The sequence below is a fragment of the Ostrea edulis genome, chromosome 4 (assembly GCF_947568905.1).
Source record: "Ostrea edulis chromosome 4, xbOstEdul1.1, whole genome shotgun sequence".
NCBI lineage: Eukaryota > Metazoa > Mollusca > Bivalvia > Ostreida > Ostreidae > Ostrea > Ostrea edulis.
In genome coordinates this window covers 30,251,508-30,267,463 of record NC_079167.1, presented here as the reverse complement: position 1 = coordinate 30,267,463, position 15,956 = coordinate 30,251,508, and the positions used below count along the sequence as shown (strand labels likewise).

Sequence of the window (15,956 nt, the reverse complement as noted above, 5' to 3'; positions counted from 1 at the left end):
TCGAATTGATTTTATTTCTTTTATTAAATGAAACATCTTTCGAATATTGTCGTACTCATACTATATTTATAAGGGACTCGCCATTTCATTCTTCACTATATATATTTTAAAATATAGTAAAAATGGAAATGAATTCAATTTAAAAAGCTATTTTGATAAAACCTTATTTATTGCGAGTTCAGTCCAATTTCCAAAGCTTTTTTTTTCAAGTTCATTATGAAAACAAGTACAAGGTTTTCCTTTTCCTAATATGCTTTTAAGTGAAACATTAATTAATATATCATAAATCATTAAGGCAAAATTTCACACCTCAAAATGCTAGTACAATTCGTTAACTTTGTGCCGTAATATTTCAATTTCACATTTGACGTGTGTTGTGAAGAAATTACATGTACTAATAGGCCTAATTTACAATTTATGATATTGTATCTACATGTAGATGTTTTTCTTTTTAAAAAAAAGGGGGGGGGGGTACAAATAACGTTGTGCACAATAAGTTCTTTTGTCTTTTGTTATTCTTTTTCAAAAAGGCATTTTTCAATTAAATATATATCTTGCTAAACATATTATAATCTGAATCTGGTCAATCTCATACTAGTAAATTCCATTAAAAAAATACAAACGTTATCTAGAGTCAGTCTAGTTAAATACGCTCACAATCGCTACAATACAGTATACGGCGAGTATCTAAAGGTTATCTTTTGATAGAACATTTTTTTCCAATATCATTCCCAATTTTCTATGGACTGGCCCGGTAAATAATTTCTAACTGAGATTCCTATGAGATATTTGTTGAACATAGACATATTACTATCGGATGGTTTCGAAACGGGTGCAGGTACAAACATAAAAGGTTGAATCCCTAAACTCAAGTGTATCTACGGTATTTCACCGTCAATATCCATGGTGTTGATAAAACTGGCAATTTCTCACGATGATATATAGGCGTAAACAACTACAATTGTCTCAGATGACGTCATAAGAAAGGGCGATAATTCCTTCATTCGTTTCTATAAACAACGATTTTGGAATAGGTATTTTGTGCATTTATCTGGATTTTAAAAAAATAATAAACACATCAATAAACTTTTCAAAACGGGTCTTAATGAATTATAAACATTATTTTCAAATCTATTTTTATTACACTTGACCTTTAAAGCATGTTACTCCGTTACACATTTTATAAAGTAACCCTTCTTTTTTTTATTTTTACACATTTTATAAAATAATCCTTCTTTTTTCAAACACAAAGTTCTGAAAGGTATGTGATTTATGAAAAACATAACTGCATCATCTGAGTAGCTCAGTTTATTTATCGCAGGGAAAAAATACTACAGGTTTAAACTGATGGTAATCCACTGTTGCATTGAATGAATGTCCAAGTCATGTGCAACTTCCATGTTACTTCATAGATTCCCTATTATACACGAGTACTTAGTATCACGTGAAATGACTCCTACACTAATCACAAGAAGTGGGCTGTTGATCAAAATATATAAATTTTATAATTTACGAGTGATGCTTCTTGTAAAACTACATGATCATAAATTTCTCATGTTTATTTAGAAATCTAAACGAAATATTTCATGTAGTGATATGCTGCAGGAGATATTTAATATGTAGAAGCATAGCGAGTACATATATTTGTCTAGGCTATCAAACAATGCCCAAAGTAAGACCATCAGGTGGATGACAACAAAAGTTAGTATTAATGAATTATTCATAAATACTTACTAAATTTATATGCAGTTGATGATCTTACTTTGGGCATTGTATCATAGCCTTGACAAATATATGTAGGTACTCCTCAAAATAAAATTTTGCAGACATTAATTAAATATCGCAATTTACTGTCTGCTAAAATACAAATATATATGCTGATTATGATTTAAATGAAAAGCCTTGGCAATCATGTTTTTATATTGATGTCAGTTTAGAGCACAGAACTGGCAGATATAAACAGAATCATACTTCATTATAACCCTAAACTACATGCAATATATATATATATTGGTGTCAGTTTAGAGTACAGGACTGGCAGATACATGTATAAACAGAATCATACTTCATACCCTCAACTACATGCAATATTTATATATTGGTGTCAGTTTAGCTATTAGTACAGGACTGACAGATATAAAACATTCCGTATCATTTTCTGCATGACCAGTCTATGATACACTGAATGTATTATATACTGCATAAGGATTCTGCACCCATATAAGAATACCATTATGTTCCTCCACAAAATAGCTGATATCACAGCCTTGAAATTTTACCGACATTCTATCTGACTTTCTCTATCTGCCAAGAATTCAAACTGTGATGCTGTGAGACCAAAGGCACAAATACAATTACCTATAACAGAATGTCCTGGACCAAAGGCACAAATACAGGCACACTCAGCTGCCACGGTGAAACTAGCCAGGCCCCATTGGGACTCTACATATGTACCGAGGAATCCCATTGTTTTAAACCTGCAAATAGGCAAACAACTCATGGATTGTTCAATTAAATGACTTGAAGATTAGTCTTCAGATAATGTCCATGCCAGGGCAAGATATCATAAATTTGGGTACAGTATTTCATTGGATGACAATCAAATAAGAAAAAGGTCTTTATTGAAATGTGGGGAAAAACTGTTGCATTTGAACCTCGAGATTTTGGAGCCATTTTCCACAGTTCAGGACCATATCCCATTCACCTGAGTGTATACAATGTGACTCATTGCTCCACAATCTGATTTGCATATAGAAGATTTGTGGTACCGACTTTGTTAGAAATGCAGTATTTCAGGGAAAATAAACTGAACTGCTATTTATTCTGCATTTTTTGTAAATGGAAATTTAAGATTGTTTTATATGTACAGATTGTAACTTATCTTGATCAATGGTTTAAACTGGTATCTCAACATCATGAATTAATGATCTCAACTTGCTTTGATCACCTACATGTAGCTGTTTAGACTGGTATAATATACATACTATATCTTTAACATCAAGATATATATGTACTCATGCAGGTACAGATCGATACTTACGTTGATTGTCGGTTGAGACTGATATTTAACGTTGATTGTCGGTTGAGACTGATGTTTAACTTTGATTGTCGGTCGAGACTGGTACTTAAAGGGACTGGTTCACGATTTTTGATAAAAATATTTTTCATTTTTGATGTTACACATTAGAAATATAACTCATTTAATGTTGACAGCCAAAATGTTGACCTTCTGAATGCAAGAATGAAAGCAATATTTTAGCCTTAAATATGTGTTATGCAAACAAAGACTCGAGTCTTTTTATGTAAACAAACAAACAAGTGAAATATTGATTTCGTAATATAATGCATCTTAATTTTGGATAGTCTCAAATTTTAACTTTTAGATGACACATTTTACCCCAAAAATGCTTCAAATGTTAAAGATATAATAAACTTAGATCGATATTCATTTTTTTTTTTTAAATTTCGTAAACAATAGCATACCGCAATCTTTGTTTACAAAACAAAGAATAAACTCTCTAAAATGAGCTTCTGTGATGATGTATAACCTTGATTTTCATGTGAAATCGTTAAAACACATTAGACAGTAGATTTTGATCATTAAAAGTGAAAAACAAAATTTGGGGTAAAATCGTGAATCAGTCCCTTTAACGGTGATTGTCGGTTGAGACTGATATTTAACGTTGATTGTCGGTTGAGACTGATATTTAACGTTGATTGTCGGTTGAGACTGATGTTTAACTTTGATTGTCGGTCGAGACTGGTACTTACGTTGATTGTCGGTTGAGACTGATACTTAATGTTGATTGTGGGTTGAGACTGATATTTAATGTTGATTGTGGGTTGAGAATGATATTTAATGTTGATTGTGGGTTGAGACTGATATTTAATGTTGATTGTGGGTTGAGACTGATATTTAATGTTGATTGTGGGTTGAGACTGATATTTAATGTTGATTGTGGGTTGAGACTGATATTTAATGTTGATTGTGGGTTGAGACTGATATTTAATGTTGATTGTGGGTTGAGACTGATATTTAATGTTGATTGTGGGTTGAGACTGATATTTAATGTTGATTGTCGGTTGAGACTGATATTTAACGTTGATTGTCGGTTGAGACTGATATTTAATGTTGATTGTGGGTTGAGACTGATATTTAATGTTGATTGTGGGTTGAGACTGATATTTAACGTTGATTGTTGGTTGAGACTGGTACTTACGTTGATTGTCGGTTGAGACTGATACTTAACGTTGATTGTCGGTTGAGACTGATATTTAATGTTGATTGTTGGTTGAGACTGGTACTTACGTTAATTGTCGTTTGAGACTGGTACTTACGTTGATTGTCGGTTGAGACTGATATTTAACGTTGATTGTCGGTTGAGACTGATGTTTAACTTTGATTGTCGGTTGAGACTGGTACTTACGTTCATCGCCGGTTGAGACTGATATTTAATGTTGATTGTGGGTTGAGACTGATATTTAACGTTGATTGTCGGTTGAGACTGATACTTAACGTTGATTGTCGGTTGAGACTGATATTTAACGTTGATTGTCGGTTGAGACTGGTACTTACGTTGATCGTCGGTTGAGACTGGTATTTAATGTTGATTGTCGGTTGAGACTGATACTTAACATTGATTGTCGGTTGAGACTGATATTTAATGTTGATTGTTGGTTGAGACTGGTACTTACGTTAATTGTCGTTTGAGACTGGTACTTACGTTGATTGTCGGTTGAGACTGATACTTAACGTTGATTGTCGGTTGAGACTGATGTTTAACTTTGATTGTCGGTTGAGACTGGTACTTACGTTCATCGCCGGTTGAGACTGATATTTAATGTTGATTGTGGGTTGAGACTGATATTTAATGTTGATTGTGGGTTGAGACTGATATTTAATGTTGATTGTGGGTTGAGACTGATATTTAACGTTGATTGTCGGTTGAGACTGATACTTAACGTTGATTGTGGGTTGAGACTGATATTTAACGTTGATTGTCGGTTGAGACTGGTACTTACGTTGATCGTCGGTTGAGACTGGTATTTAATGTTGATTGTCGGTTGAGACTGATATTTAATGTTGATTGTGGGTTGAGACTGATATTTAATGTTGATTGTCGGTTGAGACTGATACTTAACGTTGATTGTCGGTTGAGACTGATATTTAATGTTGATTGTCGGTTGAGACTGATATTTAATGTTGATTGTGGGTTGAGACTGATATTTAATGTTGATTGTGGGTTGAGACTGATACTTAACGTTGATTGTCGGTTGAGACTGATATTTAATGTTGATTGTCGGTTGAGACTGGTACTTACGTTGATCGTCGGTTGAGACTGGTGTCTTTAACAGCAAAGATATGAATGGTTCCTTTGTCACTGGATGCACACAGAAATGAGGAATCATGGCTGAAGGATATACTGCAAAAAAGAATCCACTGATTTTACAATGTATTTCTATTTAGTGCCTATCATCTGATTATCAATTAATTGTATACACTTACTTTATATTTTTCACACAAATAAATGTTTCTATATGTAGGGTGTTCAGACCTGAATAGATCTGTTGTAAATGTACACTGGTAATTGTGTGTAAGGGGTAGAGGGATGAAAATGATGTGTGAATACTTGTGAAGAAGTATGAAAATGTTGATTCAAAGACATGGCTGAATAACAACAGCATGTTTTAACCAATCATTGATCAACAGATTACTTTTAATTTACAAATACTCATTACATATTCAATGAATACAGTAAAACACTGTTACATGTGATGCATGCAGTGAACATGCTAATAATGAAATTGAATTCACACTTATAGTGAAGTTATTTTCATTTCCTATAGATTTAAAACTAATTCATGAGATACATGAGTAACAAATTACGTTTATAACAAATCAAATTTTTCGTCCCCAGCATTCCGGTGTAAATGTGTTTGATCAGTTTTGTTGTAAATTCAGTTCTGTAACTACAAGCTATGCTTACATTATCCATATCATGCTGTCATTAAATCATGCTAGTAATTTTGTTGTATCAAAGCTGTTTTTACTAACCAGTACAGAGTAGCCGGATCCGCTCCTCGTCTCAGTTCCACCACAAGTTTTTTTGTTGTTGTGTCAAACACTCTGATTAGCGTACCCTGGTCAAACAAAATTTGGATTTTCTAAAATTCTTAAATCATGAAATAATTACCCCCCCCCCCCCCCCCCCCCCCAATTTATGAGTTAGGACCTAAAAATAAAAAAAATTAAATAAAAAAAAAAAACAGGAGGCCCATGGGCCACATCGCTCACTTTGCCTCACATTTAAAGATTTTCCATATATATGGCCCAGTGGTTCTTAAGAAGATTTTCAAAGATTTTACCTATGTATTCACATATAAAACCTTGATCCCCTAATGTGGCCCCAACCTACCCCCATGGGACATGGTTTTAACAAACTTGAATCTGCACTATGTAAGGAAGCTTTCATGTAAATTTCAGTTCTTCTGGACCAGTGGTTCTTGTGAAGAGGATTATTAAATGACCCCACCCTATTTTTGCATTTTTGTGATTATCTCCCCTTTGAAGGGGGCATGGCCCTTCATTTGAACAAACTTGAAAGCCCTTCACTCAAGTATGCTTTTGGTAAAGTTTGATTGAAGTTGGCCCAGAGGTTCTGGGGAAGAAGTCGAAAATGTAACGAAAGGCCCTTGCGCCACATCGCTCACCTGAGTCACCTTGGCTCATATCTAAAGATTTTACATACATCTTTGATCCCTATTGTAGCCCCAACCTACCCCCAGGGGCTATGATTTTTACAAACTTGAATCTGCACTATATGTCAGGAAGATTTCATGTGAATGTAAACTTCTTCAACCCAATTCTTCTTGAAAAGATTTTTACAGATTTTCTCTATATTAAGGTATTCCATGTAATAAACAATTTTGAAGGATTTAGATCAACATAAATGTTTATTGTTAAATAATGATGAAAGTGAAGCAGATGAAATTCACATGACTGGTAAATGATTAGAAGCTGACCCTTTTGCACTTAAAACTGTTTGGAAGAGTTGTCTTCCCTTTGTAAAAATAAGAAAAATCTAATTTTCTAAAAATGTGTGTGGTCAATGATTAATTTTATTTTATATTTTCATTAAGAGAAAGTGTTTGTAACTTTCTACCAAGAGATTTGTATGCAAATATAATTTCTTTTTAAAATTTTGTAATAAAACATGCTTTTCCCATATATTTCAATGTTAAATTCTAGGTGAAATAAATCAAGCAGTAAACAAAATTTTGAAAGTTCCTATGGTGGATTATTTTTATTTGATGAACCCTTCAAAATGATATCATGATTACAAAAATTCCACTATCCATTTATTAGATATGAAATATGGTCATTATACATTTAATATCTTAATATGTAAAAACTTTGATCCCCTATGTGGCCCCATCCTAGCCCCGGGGTCCATGATTTTAACAAACTTGAATCTGCATTATGTCAGAAAGCTATGAAGTAAATGTAAACTTTTCTGGCCCAGTGATTCTTCACAAGAAGTTTTTTAATGATTTTCCCTAAATATTATTATGTAAAACTTTGATCCCATATTGTGGTCCCATCCTACCCCCGGGGGCCATGATGTTAACAAACTTGAATCTGTACTATGTTAAGAAGCTCTCATGTAAATCTCAGCTTTTTTGGCCCAGTGTTTCTTGAAAAGAATATTTTTAAAGGTTTTCTCCCTATATATTTGTATGTAAAACTTTGAGTTTACTCAGGTGACCTAAATATCTCTCATAGCTTTCTAACTGAAAATTTCCTTATTTTTCAATTTCTATATTTTTCTACAATCCCCTGACAGAATGGTGTATTTGTATATTCTCCTGACAGAATGGTGTATTTATATATTTCTCTACTTTCCCCTGACAGAATGGTTTATTTGTATATTACCTTCCTGGAGGCAGTGGCCAGTAATGTGCCCTGTTGATTCAATGTGAGGCATGCTAGCTCCCCCTGGTGAGCATTTATTGTTACAGGAGCAGTGGACTGTCCTGGTTGGGTGGTCTCAAGGTCCTGTCAACCAACACACAGAAAAGTTACGACATGTTCAATCTCAACCAACACACAGAAAAGTTATGACATGTTCAATGTCAACCAACACACAGGAAAGTTACGACATGTTCAATGTCAACCAACACACAGGAAAGTTACGACATGTTCAATGTCAGATAATGTGAACTTGATGAAACATTTAAGAAATGAACATCACTTTTGAGCTGTTCATGGTCAGTATGAACGAATTTGGATTTGAGGCAAATTCTGTGAATCGCGCTAGCGATTCACAGAGAATTTGCCTCAAATCCAAATCCGTTCATATTGACCATGAACAGCTCAAAAGTGATGTTTATTTCTTATATTTATATTCATTTACTAAAACACCGTTTGTTTACATTGCTTCTATTTTGTTGCATAAAATGAACTCCTAGCCTCTGTCGCAGTAGTTATTGTGACGTGTACGTCAACACATAGGCATGACGTCACATTTCGTCTCACCCTGCATTTTATCAACATTGCAAGGTGCACTGTATGTTGGAGGTAGGAGACCGTAAGATATTGGGATGATAATCCACGTAAGTTTACAATCTTAATCCAAAGGTGTGACTTGCGAGATCTTCGTAACAGATGTTCTATTTTTTTCAAACCATTACGCTATCTCAGTCGCGTGCTTTAAGCTAGTTCATAATCCGTTCATAGTCAATGTGAACGGATTGTGTCGTGCGCTGAAATTGGTTGGTTCATAGAGGAAAATGTGATTTGCAATACAAATATATAGACATGACGTCACATTTCGTCTCACCCTGCATTTTATCAACATTGCAAGGTGCACTGTATTTTGGAGGTAGGAGACTGCAGTATTGGGATGATAATCCACTTAAGTTTACAATCTTAATCCAAAGGTGTGACTTGCGAGATCTTTGTAACAGATGTTCTATTTTGTTCAAATCATTACGCTCTCTCAGTCGCGTGCTTTAAGAAAGTTCATAATCCGTTCATAGTCAATGTGAATGGATTGTGTCGTGCGCTGAAATTGGTTGGTTCATAGAGGTAAATGCGATTTGTAATATAAATATACTGGTATATACATGTACATTTATGGTGCATCACTGTTATACACCTAGGTAATGTATAATACTAGTATCAATATAACAATTACAAATGTGTCAGTCAAAAGATGTAATGTATATCAATATAATAATCATAATCAGTGGTGGATCCACAGGGGTGAGGGTGGGGGTGGGGTGGGTGTTCCGGGGGTAGAAACACCCCCCTTTGTAAGAAAATTTTGCTAAAAAAATATAAAAACAAAGCATTTTGAGGGTGGGGGACCCCTTGAAAACCAAAATTAATTCCTGGATCCGCCCCTGATAATTTCAGACATGTCAGTCAAGATTCTCCATATTTTCAATGGTAGGAGTACAATGCACTGCTAAATTTAGACATAAACTTTAAGACAGGAACTGTAAAAGCTAGTACATATGTACATCTCAAGTTCATAGGCGTAGCTTGGGTTTGAATATTACCGAGGCAGGGGGTCGGGGGGGGGTGCAACCCCCCAGAAGCTATCGACATTTTAACAACGTAAAAGGTGTTTTTTTTACCGAAGCAGCTGCCTCGGTTGCCTCAATGGAAGCTACGCCACTGCAAGTTTACCATGATTGGTCAATTATCAAGGTCAACAAAGCTGTTATCATTGAAAAAGTTGTCTCACAAAAAATGTGCAAGCTTAATATAAAAACAGTACCTCTTATGAATCAAAAGATATGGCCTATATTTGAATCTTCTAAAAGTAGGTCAAAGGTCAATGTCAACAAATCTGGTATAATTGGAAAGGTCTTCTTACAAGAAATGTACATTTTAAATATAAAAGCAGTATCTCTTACGATTTGAAAGATATGGCTCATATTTGAGTTTTCCAAAACTTTGTCAATGTTAAGGTCATAAAGTCAAAGATTTTGGTGTCAATGTAAAAGTCTTGTCACAAGAAATACACACACCAAATATGATAGCTCTACTACTTATGGTGTAAAAGACATGACCAAGGTTAAAGTTTTTTGTCACAGACAGATGGACAGGCCAAAAACCATATAGACCTGAATCTTCAATTTCATGGCATACAAATTTTTTCTCTCCATTATTGAAAATACGTCACGAAGGGATGAATTGCAATGCTGCATGCCGGCATACTTTTAATGAAGCACGTTCATGCTTCATGAAGCATGCTTAACATGAAATGTCACAGTGCATGCCCTCAATGAAATTCATTTCTTAAATAACCAGTAACTAAGAACTTACAGCTATCTGAACACTGCCACATTTCTGTCCAGGAAAAGCTATCACTTGTCCAAATGGGCTGACATCACACAGTCCTAGACAAAGGTCAAAATCATAAATACAGGTACATGTATGTCAACTTTGATGCATAATTGCATATATATTCATTTTCACATAGCAATGTCTATTACCTAGAACCCAGTACATGTATATCAGTACCATGTTTAATTTAATATGCATCACTAGAGTATTAACACCACATCTCAATGACTTTGAGTACATCAAATATTTTGTAACATCAGTATAGAAAGTCTTTGAAATACAGCAGTGGATGATAATGTTATAAAGAAATAGGTGTTTTCTCTATATATTTCAAATCACAGTTTTAAAAGTCCTTCTTAGACTAGTTTCAACATTTCTCATCCAATTCACTTCCAAGTTGGCAAGCTGAGGAAGATTTCATCAAAGACTCACTTATAAGATACAAAGTTGGGGTTTAAGAATTTTCATGATTTTAATTAAATGTGAGCTTGAATTTTGATGTCACACTTTGTTATAATCATTTTGTAAATTAGTGACATGAAATTTCACTCTGGTAAGTCACCATTTACTAATTTAATACTTAAAACAAGAGTTTAGTAACAATTGTTCCAAACTACATCTTAAATTATGAATTTAAAAGTTTTCAAGATTTGATATTCGATAAAATAGTTACCCGTGATGCAAATATAGCCAACATTCTCCTGACAACAGGCACTCACCTTTTGGATTATCCCTCGTATCAAATGAGTGCAACAAAGTTGGATTATTTGGAAAACTAAACACATGGATTTGATTTCTCAGCACCACGATTAATCTGAGAATGAAAAGAAAACAAGATGAGTTTGTGAAACACAAATGCCCTTGATAATGGCTGATTCCAATGATGGCCAAGGTCACAAGGACAAATATCTTGGTACCAGTAGAAAGATCTTGTCACAAGAATTGCTCAAGTGCAATCTGAAAGCTCTAATATTTACCATTTAGAAGTTATGACCAATTGTCAATTTATTAAAAGTAGGTCAAATGCCAAGGTCAAAAGATCTGGTACCCACGGAAAGGTCTTGTCACAAGGAATACTCATGTGAAATATCAAAGCTCTAGCACTTACTGTTCAAAAGTTATTAGCAAGGTTAAAGTTTTCAAAAAGTAGGTCAAACTCCAAGGTCAAGGTCACAGGGTAAAAAATTTTGCTACCCATGGAATTACGGAGTTATTAGCAAGGTTAAAGTTTCAGACAGAATTCCAGAATGACAGACAGGACAAAAACAATATGTCTCCCGATCTTCGATCTCAGGGGCATAAAAAAAAACCCCACAATAGATTATGAATTCATGATCTCATCATAGTTCTGAATAATTTAAAAGGTGTTGCATGTTTATCATGTCAAGACTAGTGCATCTTCAAACTGTGAAAACTGAACAATGCTGGTTTCTTGTGACAAAATGTCTGATCATAAACAACCATTATGTCAAAAATAGGCTTCTACTGTCTAATGCCTGGGATAAATACATTTAACTTTATTTTTACAGATGATTTGTTTTATAACTCTCTGAGCATCAGCAACTTCCATGCTAAGTATGATTTTACAGATTTTCCTATGTCTTGCCATCTTGGAAGTTATGAACCGAACAAATATGCTTTAATTAGTTTACCTGAGCTCAATATAATTAAAATTAGATCTTTGACATCTGCTATCATCTCATAGCTATGGTGGATATTGAAGATCTGATTTCGATCCAACTGACCAGAGGTGATAGCTCAAGTAACCTTTTCTCATCACAAACCTTACATCAAATAATTATCTATCTATCTGTTACTTCAAGTTTTTCACATTTTTTACTTCTATCAAACCAGTAAGCCATTTTGAACCAAACCTGCCACAAAGTATCTTTGAGCTAAAGAAAACACAGTCTGTTCAAATGAAGGGTTGTGTCACTTTCTAAGTTAAAATAGGGTGGGGTGTTTGTAAGAATTTTTTTTGGCTCAAGAAGTGTTCAACCAGTAGTGTCAAAATTATTATTGAATATTTGAATTTGTTTTCAGAAATGTAATGCACATTAAGTATATGAACGAAATACAGCTGCACCCTACTGTCTGAACCTCTGACCCAAGAACCATTCACTGCAGAGAACTCCAGGCCAGGCAGCAATCACAAAATTTACTATTCTGGTTCATCTTTCAGTTATCTCATACATCTTAAATTTGGTGAAGATAGGCCCAATAGTTTTGGAGAAATAATTGTTCAAATGTTTCATAAAGAACAAGCAAAGTGACTGTGACCTAATATACCATCATCTCATTCAACAGAACAGATAGTGCTTGTATCCTCTCTCCTACAGGTTTTCTGTCTCATACAATGCACTTCGTTTGGAGAGACAATAGTTTGAGACTATGTCATAAACAAAGAATCAATCTATGTCAGAAACAAAGAATTAATCTATAAACAGAATGTAAACCCATTAAATCTGAAACAAGATGTGTTTGTGAAACACTGATGCCCCCATACAACAGCAAAATAATATTGGTACCAAAAGAAAGGTCTTGTCACATGGAATACACATGTGAAATATGAAAGCCCCATCACTGTCCAATCCATCCATTCAAAAGTTATGGTCAAGGTTAAAGTTTTTGCAGACAAACAGATATACAGAGAGAACAAAAAATATATGCCCTGATTATCCAATTATGGGGATATAAAAATATGATTTTCCTACCTGTCATACTTGAGTTTTATTGACACAACTGGTTGGTTAAAGGAAACATCCATTATAACCTTCTTTGCACTATCATCCCAAATCAAAACTGTAAAATAATAAAGACACATAAAAACCTGCCAATTACTGTAATTAATTTTTTCATCAAACACAGCAACTTAAAGGGAAAACAAAATTCAGCTATTTAGCCAAGAATAGGAAACAAATTACAGATAAACAATTTGAAATTAAAGGGATTGATTCACGATTTTCCTCCTTTGTTTTTAACTTTAAATGATCAAAATCTACAGTGACACTGTCTAATATGTTTAGAAGGTTTCACACAAAAATTAAGGTTATTTATTAGGACAGAAGCTCATTATAGAGAGTTTATTATTTGTTTTGAAAACAAAGATTGAGGTGTGTTATTGTTTACGGGGTCTTCAAAATTAATGGGCATTGATCCAAGTTTATTATATATATCACATCTCAAGTATACTTTAGGTAAAATGTGTTATTTAAAAGTTAGAATTTGAGATTGTACAAATTTAAATGAAGATGCTTTAAATTACAAAATTAACGTTTCACTGGTTTGTTTACATAAAAAGACCCGAGTCTTTGTTTACATAACAAAGAATCAAAGTTACAATATTGCTCTTATCCTTGCATAATTCAAACAGTCCAAATTTTGGTTGTCAACATTAAATGAGCTATATTTTTAATTTTTAACATCAAAATTGAAAAACATTTGTTTTGAAAAACATGAACCAGTCCCTTTAAAGTCAAAGAAATGCCTGACCTGCTTTCTCGTCAAATTTTGGTGAAGATCCACCTCCCATCATAGCTAAAATGTTGGAGCGAAACAACATCTCTGCAGATGCCACACTCCCCACGACATCTTGTCCTGTTAGAAAAACACATTATAAGCATTACAGTGAAATTTATACCAGTGAAACAGAGCCCCAGATATAACATAATAAAATGTATGTTACATGTATTAATTGAAAGATTTACTGAAAATGTTTACAGGTGAAGAACAAGAAAACGAACAACAGAGTAACCGGCAATACAACTTCCCACCCAATCTAATTAAAATTAGATCCTTTGATCCGCTCATGTATAGTGACTTCCCACTACAACAATCATTTGATCTGTGCCTAAATCTCTCTCTCTCTCTCATTATCTTGAATTTTAATTACTTGTTGTGGTGTTTGTTGCTAATCATGATTGCCTTTTTGATAAAATTCACACTCCTTTTATTTCTGACTGTCAAATACACATGCATATAATCTTAACTATTATGGTAACCTACATGCATATTCATATCCTGATTATGTTGATAATTTTCATAGAAGGTAAAATACCGATACAGATCTGAATACATTCAAAGTCTTTAAATATAGCAGTAATTTGTAGTCTCAAAATCCTCCACAACACTTCTAATACCTTGTATGTTTTCAGAAGAAAGCAACAACACTTACCCAATGAAAGCTTCTGAGTTAGTGGCTCTACATTGTAAATCCTCAGTCCTGTTTCTGTCGCACAGGTGAAACAACCTACAGAAAACAAAAACCAATTTAAGACTTAACAAGATGAAAATCTAAATATCTGGATGAAACATTAATAATATTATTTGTGCTTCAATCAAATGTCTTTAAAACATTGATCAGTGGATGGTAGTGGCTAACCAGACTATTATGATATTTGATATTGGATTGATTGCGACTTGTGAATGAAATTACAAAGACATTAAAGATGCAGACTCATCTAGTACCTATATGTCATCATGTTTTTATCCTCTCGCCACTAGGTTCATAAGACAGTCTTGTTAAATCAGATCTATGATCTGCTCTCAATTTGACATGTCCTGATTTTAATAACATTGGTTCCGGGTTTTTTTTAGGGTCTGTAGGGAGCAGAAATAAGGCCCCATTCCCAATGCTAAAAAGCAGGTATTTTTCCCAATTTATGCTTTGAAATTCCCAAACAATGAAAACAAATCAAGCAGGGTAGCCTGCTCGTTCATAAATCTTCTTCACAGGCCCCCAGATTACAATATTTGCTTCAAAATTCTTAAGAAACCCTAATTTTTTGGCCTCTGCTTATTTGAACGAGGTAAGCTTTGACCAAATTGAAAGTCAGAAGGAGCCCAATTATACCTTAAAGCACTCTGAATGAGGGTTTTCCCTATTTCTTTGAATGAAACATTTTTCCCAATTTCAAGCAAATGTCGCTATTTTTCCCAATTGGAAAGTCCCTGGCCCTTGAAATCAAGACCTTAAAATACCCCTGGAATGGTTCATAAGACATCTATCATTATAACGAAAAAACATTATTTCTAGTATCACAGAAAAACATCGCCAATACCTATTCAACAGGAAACAGATTACATAGATCACACCCTCATACTTTACCATGATCCTGGTTGAATCTTAAAGAAATCACGCCTCTTGACATTCCTCGATTTCTCCTGAAATGTAAGTAAAGAAAAACTATAATGTCTGCAATAACAATGTTCTTACATCTCACAATCATTCCAGCCTGACCAACACTCAGATGTAACTTCTTTAAAAAAGCCATTGAAGATATTTCATAATTTTATACATTACTCCAGAAACATAACATGACCATGTATATATGATATATATCTGATTGCTGATTTTCTATGCATGATCTATAAGTATAACAAAGGATACATTTTTTTTCTAACTAAGGAAACATGATTTACACGTCAATTAATGGCGTTTAAAGTAATTGTTTTACCTTGAAAGAAAATATGAAATTAGTTAGGAAGCCATCATCATCCACTCATTCTTATTTGTCGTAACTTTTTTGTTGACATAAACAAAAAGCGAAAGTAGAACTTTGAATGCTTTGTGCTATTCACAAAATTCCCTCTTCTTCAA

General features: G+C 33.9%; 1 protein-coding gene across 1 annotated transcript in view; it reads right to left on the bottom strand.

Annotated features, from left to right (window-relative positions):
- The window catches only part of LOC125669654 (WD repeat domain phosphoinositide-interacting protein 4-like), an 18,032-nt gene extending 2,088 nt beyond the window's left edge, over nucleotides 1–15,944 (bottom strand). The window contains exons 1-11 of the mRNA XM_048904342.2: nucleotides 15,814–15,944; nucleotides 15,465–15,520; nucleotides 14,532–14,606; nucleotides 13,850–13,954; nucleotides 13,072–13,159; nucleotides 11,077–11,171; nucleotides 10,337–10,410; nucleotides 7,934–8,056; nucleotides 6,056–6,141; nucleotides 5,322–5,423; nucleotides 2,359–2,477 (exon numbers count right to left, since the gene is read on the bottom strand). Coding sequence (XP_048760299.1) covers nucleotides 2,359–2,477; nucleotides 5,322–5,423; nucleotides 6,056–6,141; nucleotides 7,934–8,056; nucleotides 10,337–10,410; nucleotides 11,077–11,171; nucleotides 13,072–13,159; nucleotides 13,850–13,954; nucleotides 14,532–14,606; nucleotides 15,465–15,507 — 910 coding nt within the window. The 5' untranslated portion in view covers nucleotides 15,508–15,520; nucleotides 15,814–15,944. The remainder of the gene's footprint in view (nucleotides 1–2,358; nucleotides 2,478–5,321; nucleotides 5,424–6,055; nucleotides 6,142–7,933; nucleotides 8,057–10,336; nucleotides 10,411–11,076; nucleotides 11,172–13,071; nucleotides 13,160–13,849; nucleotides 13,955–14,531; nucleotides 14,607–15,464; nucleotides 15,521–15,813) is intronic.
- Nucleotides 15,945–15,956: the final 12 nt, after the last annotated feature.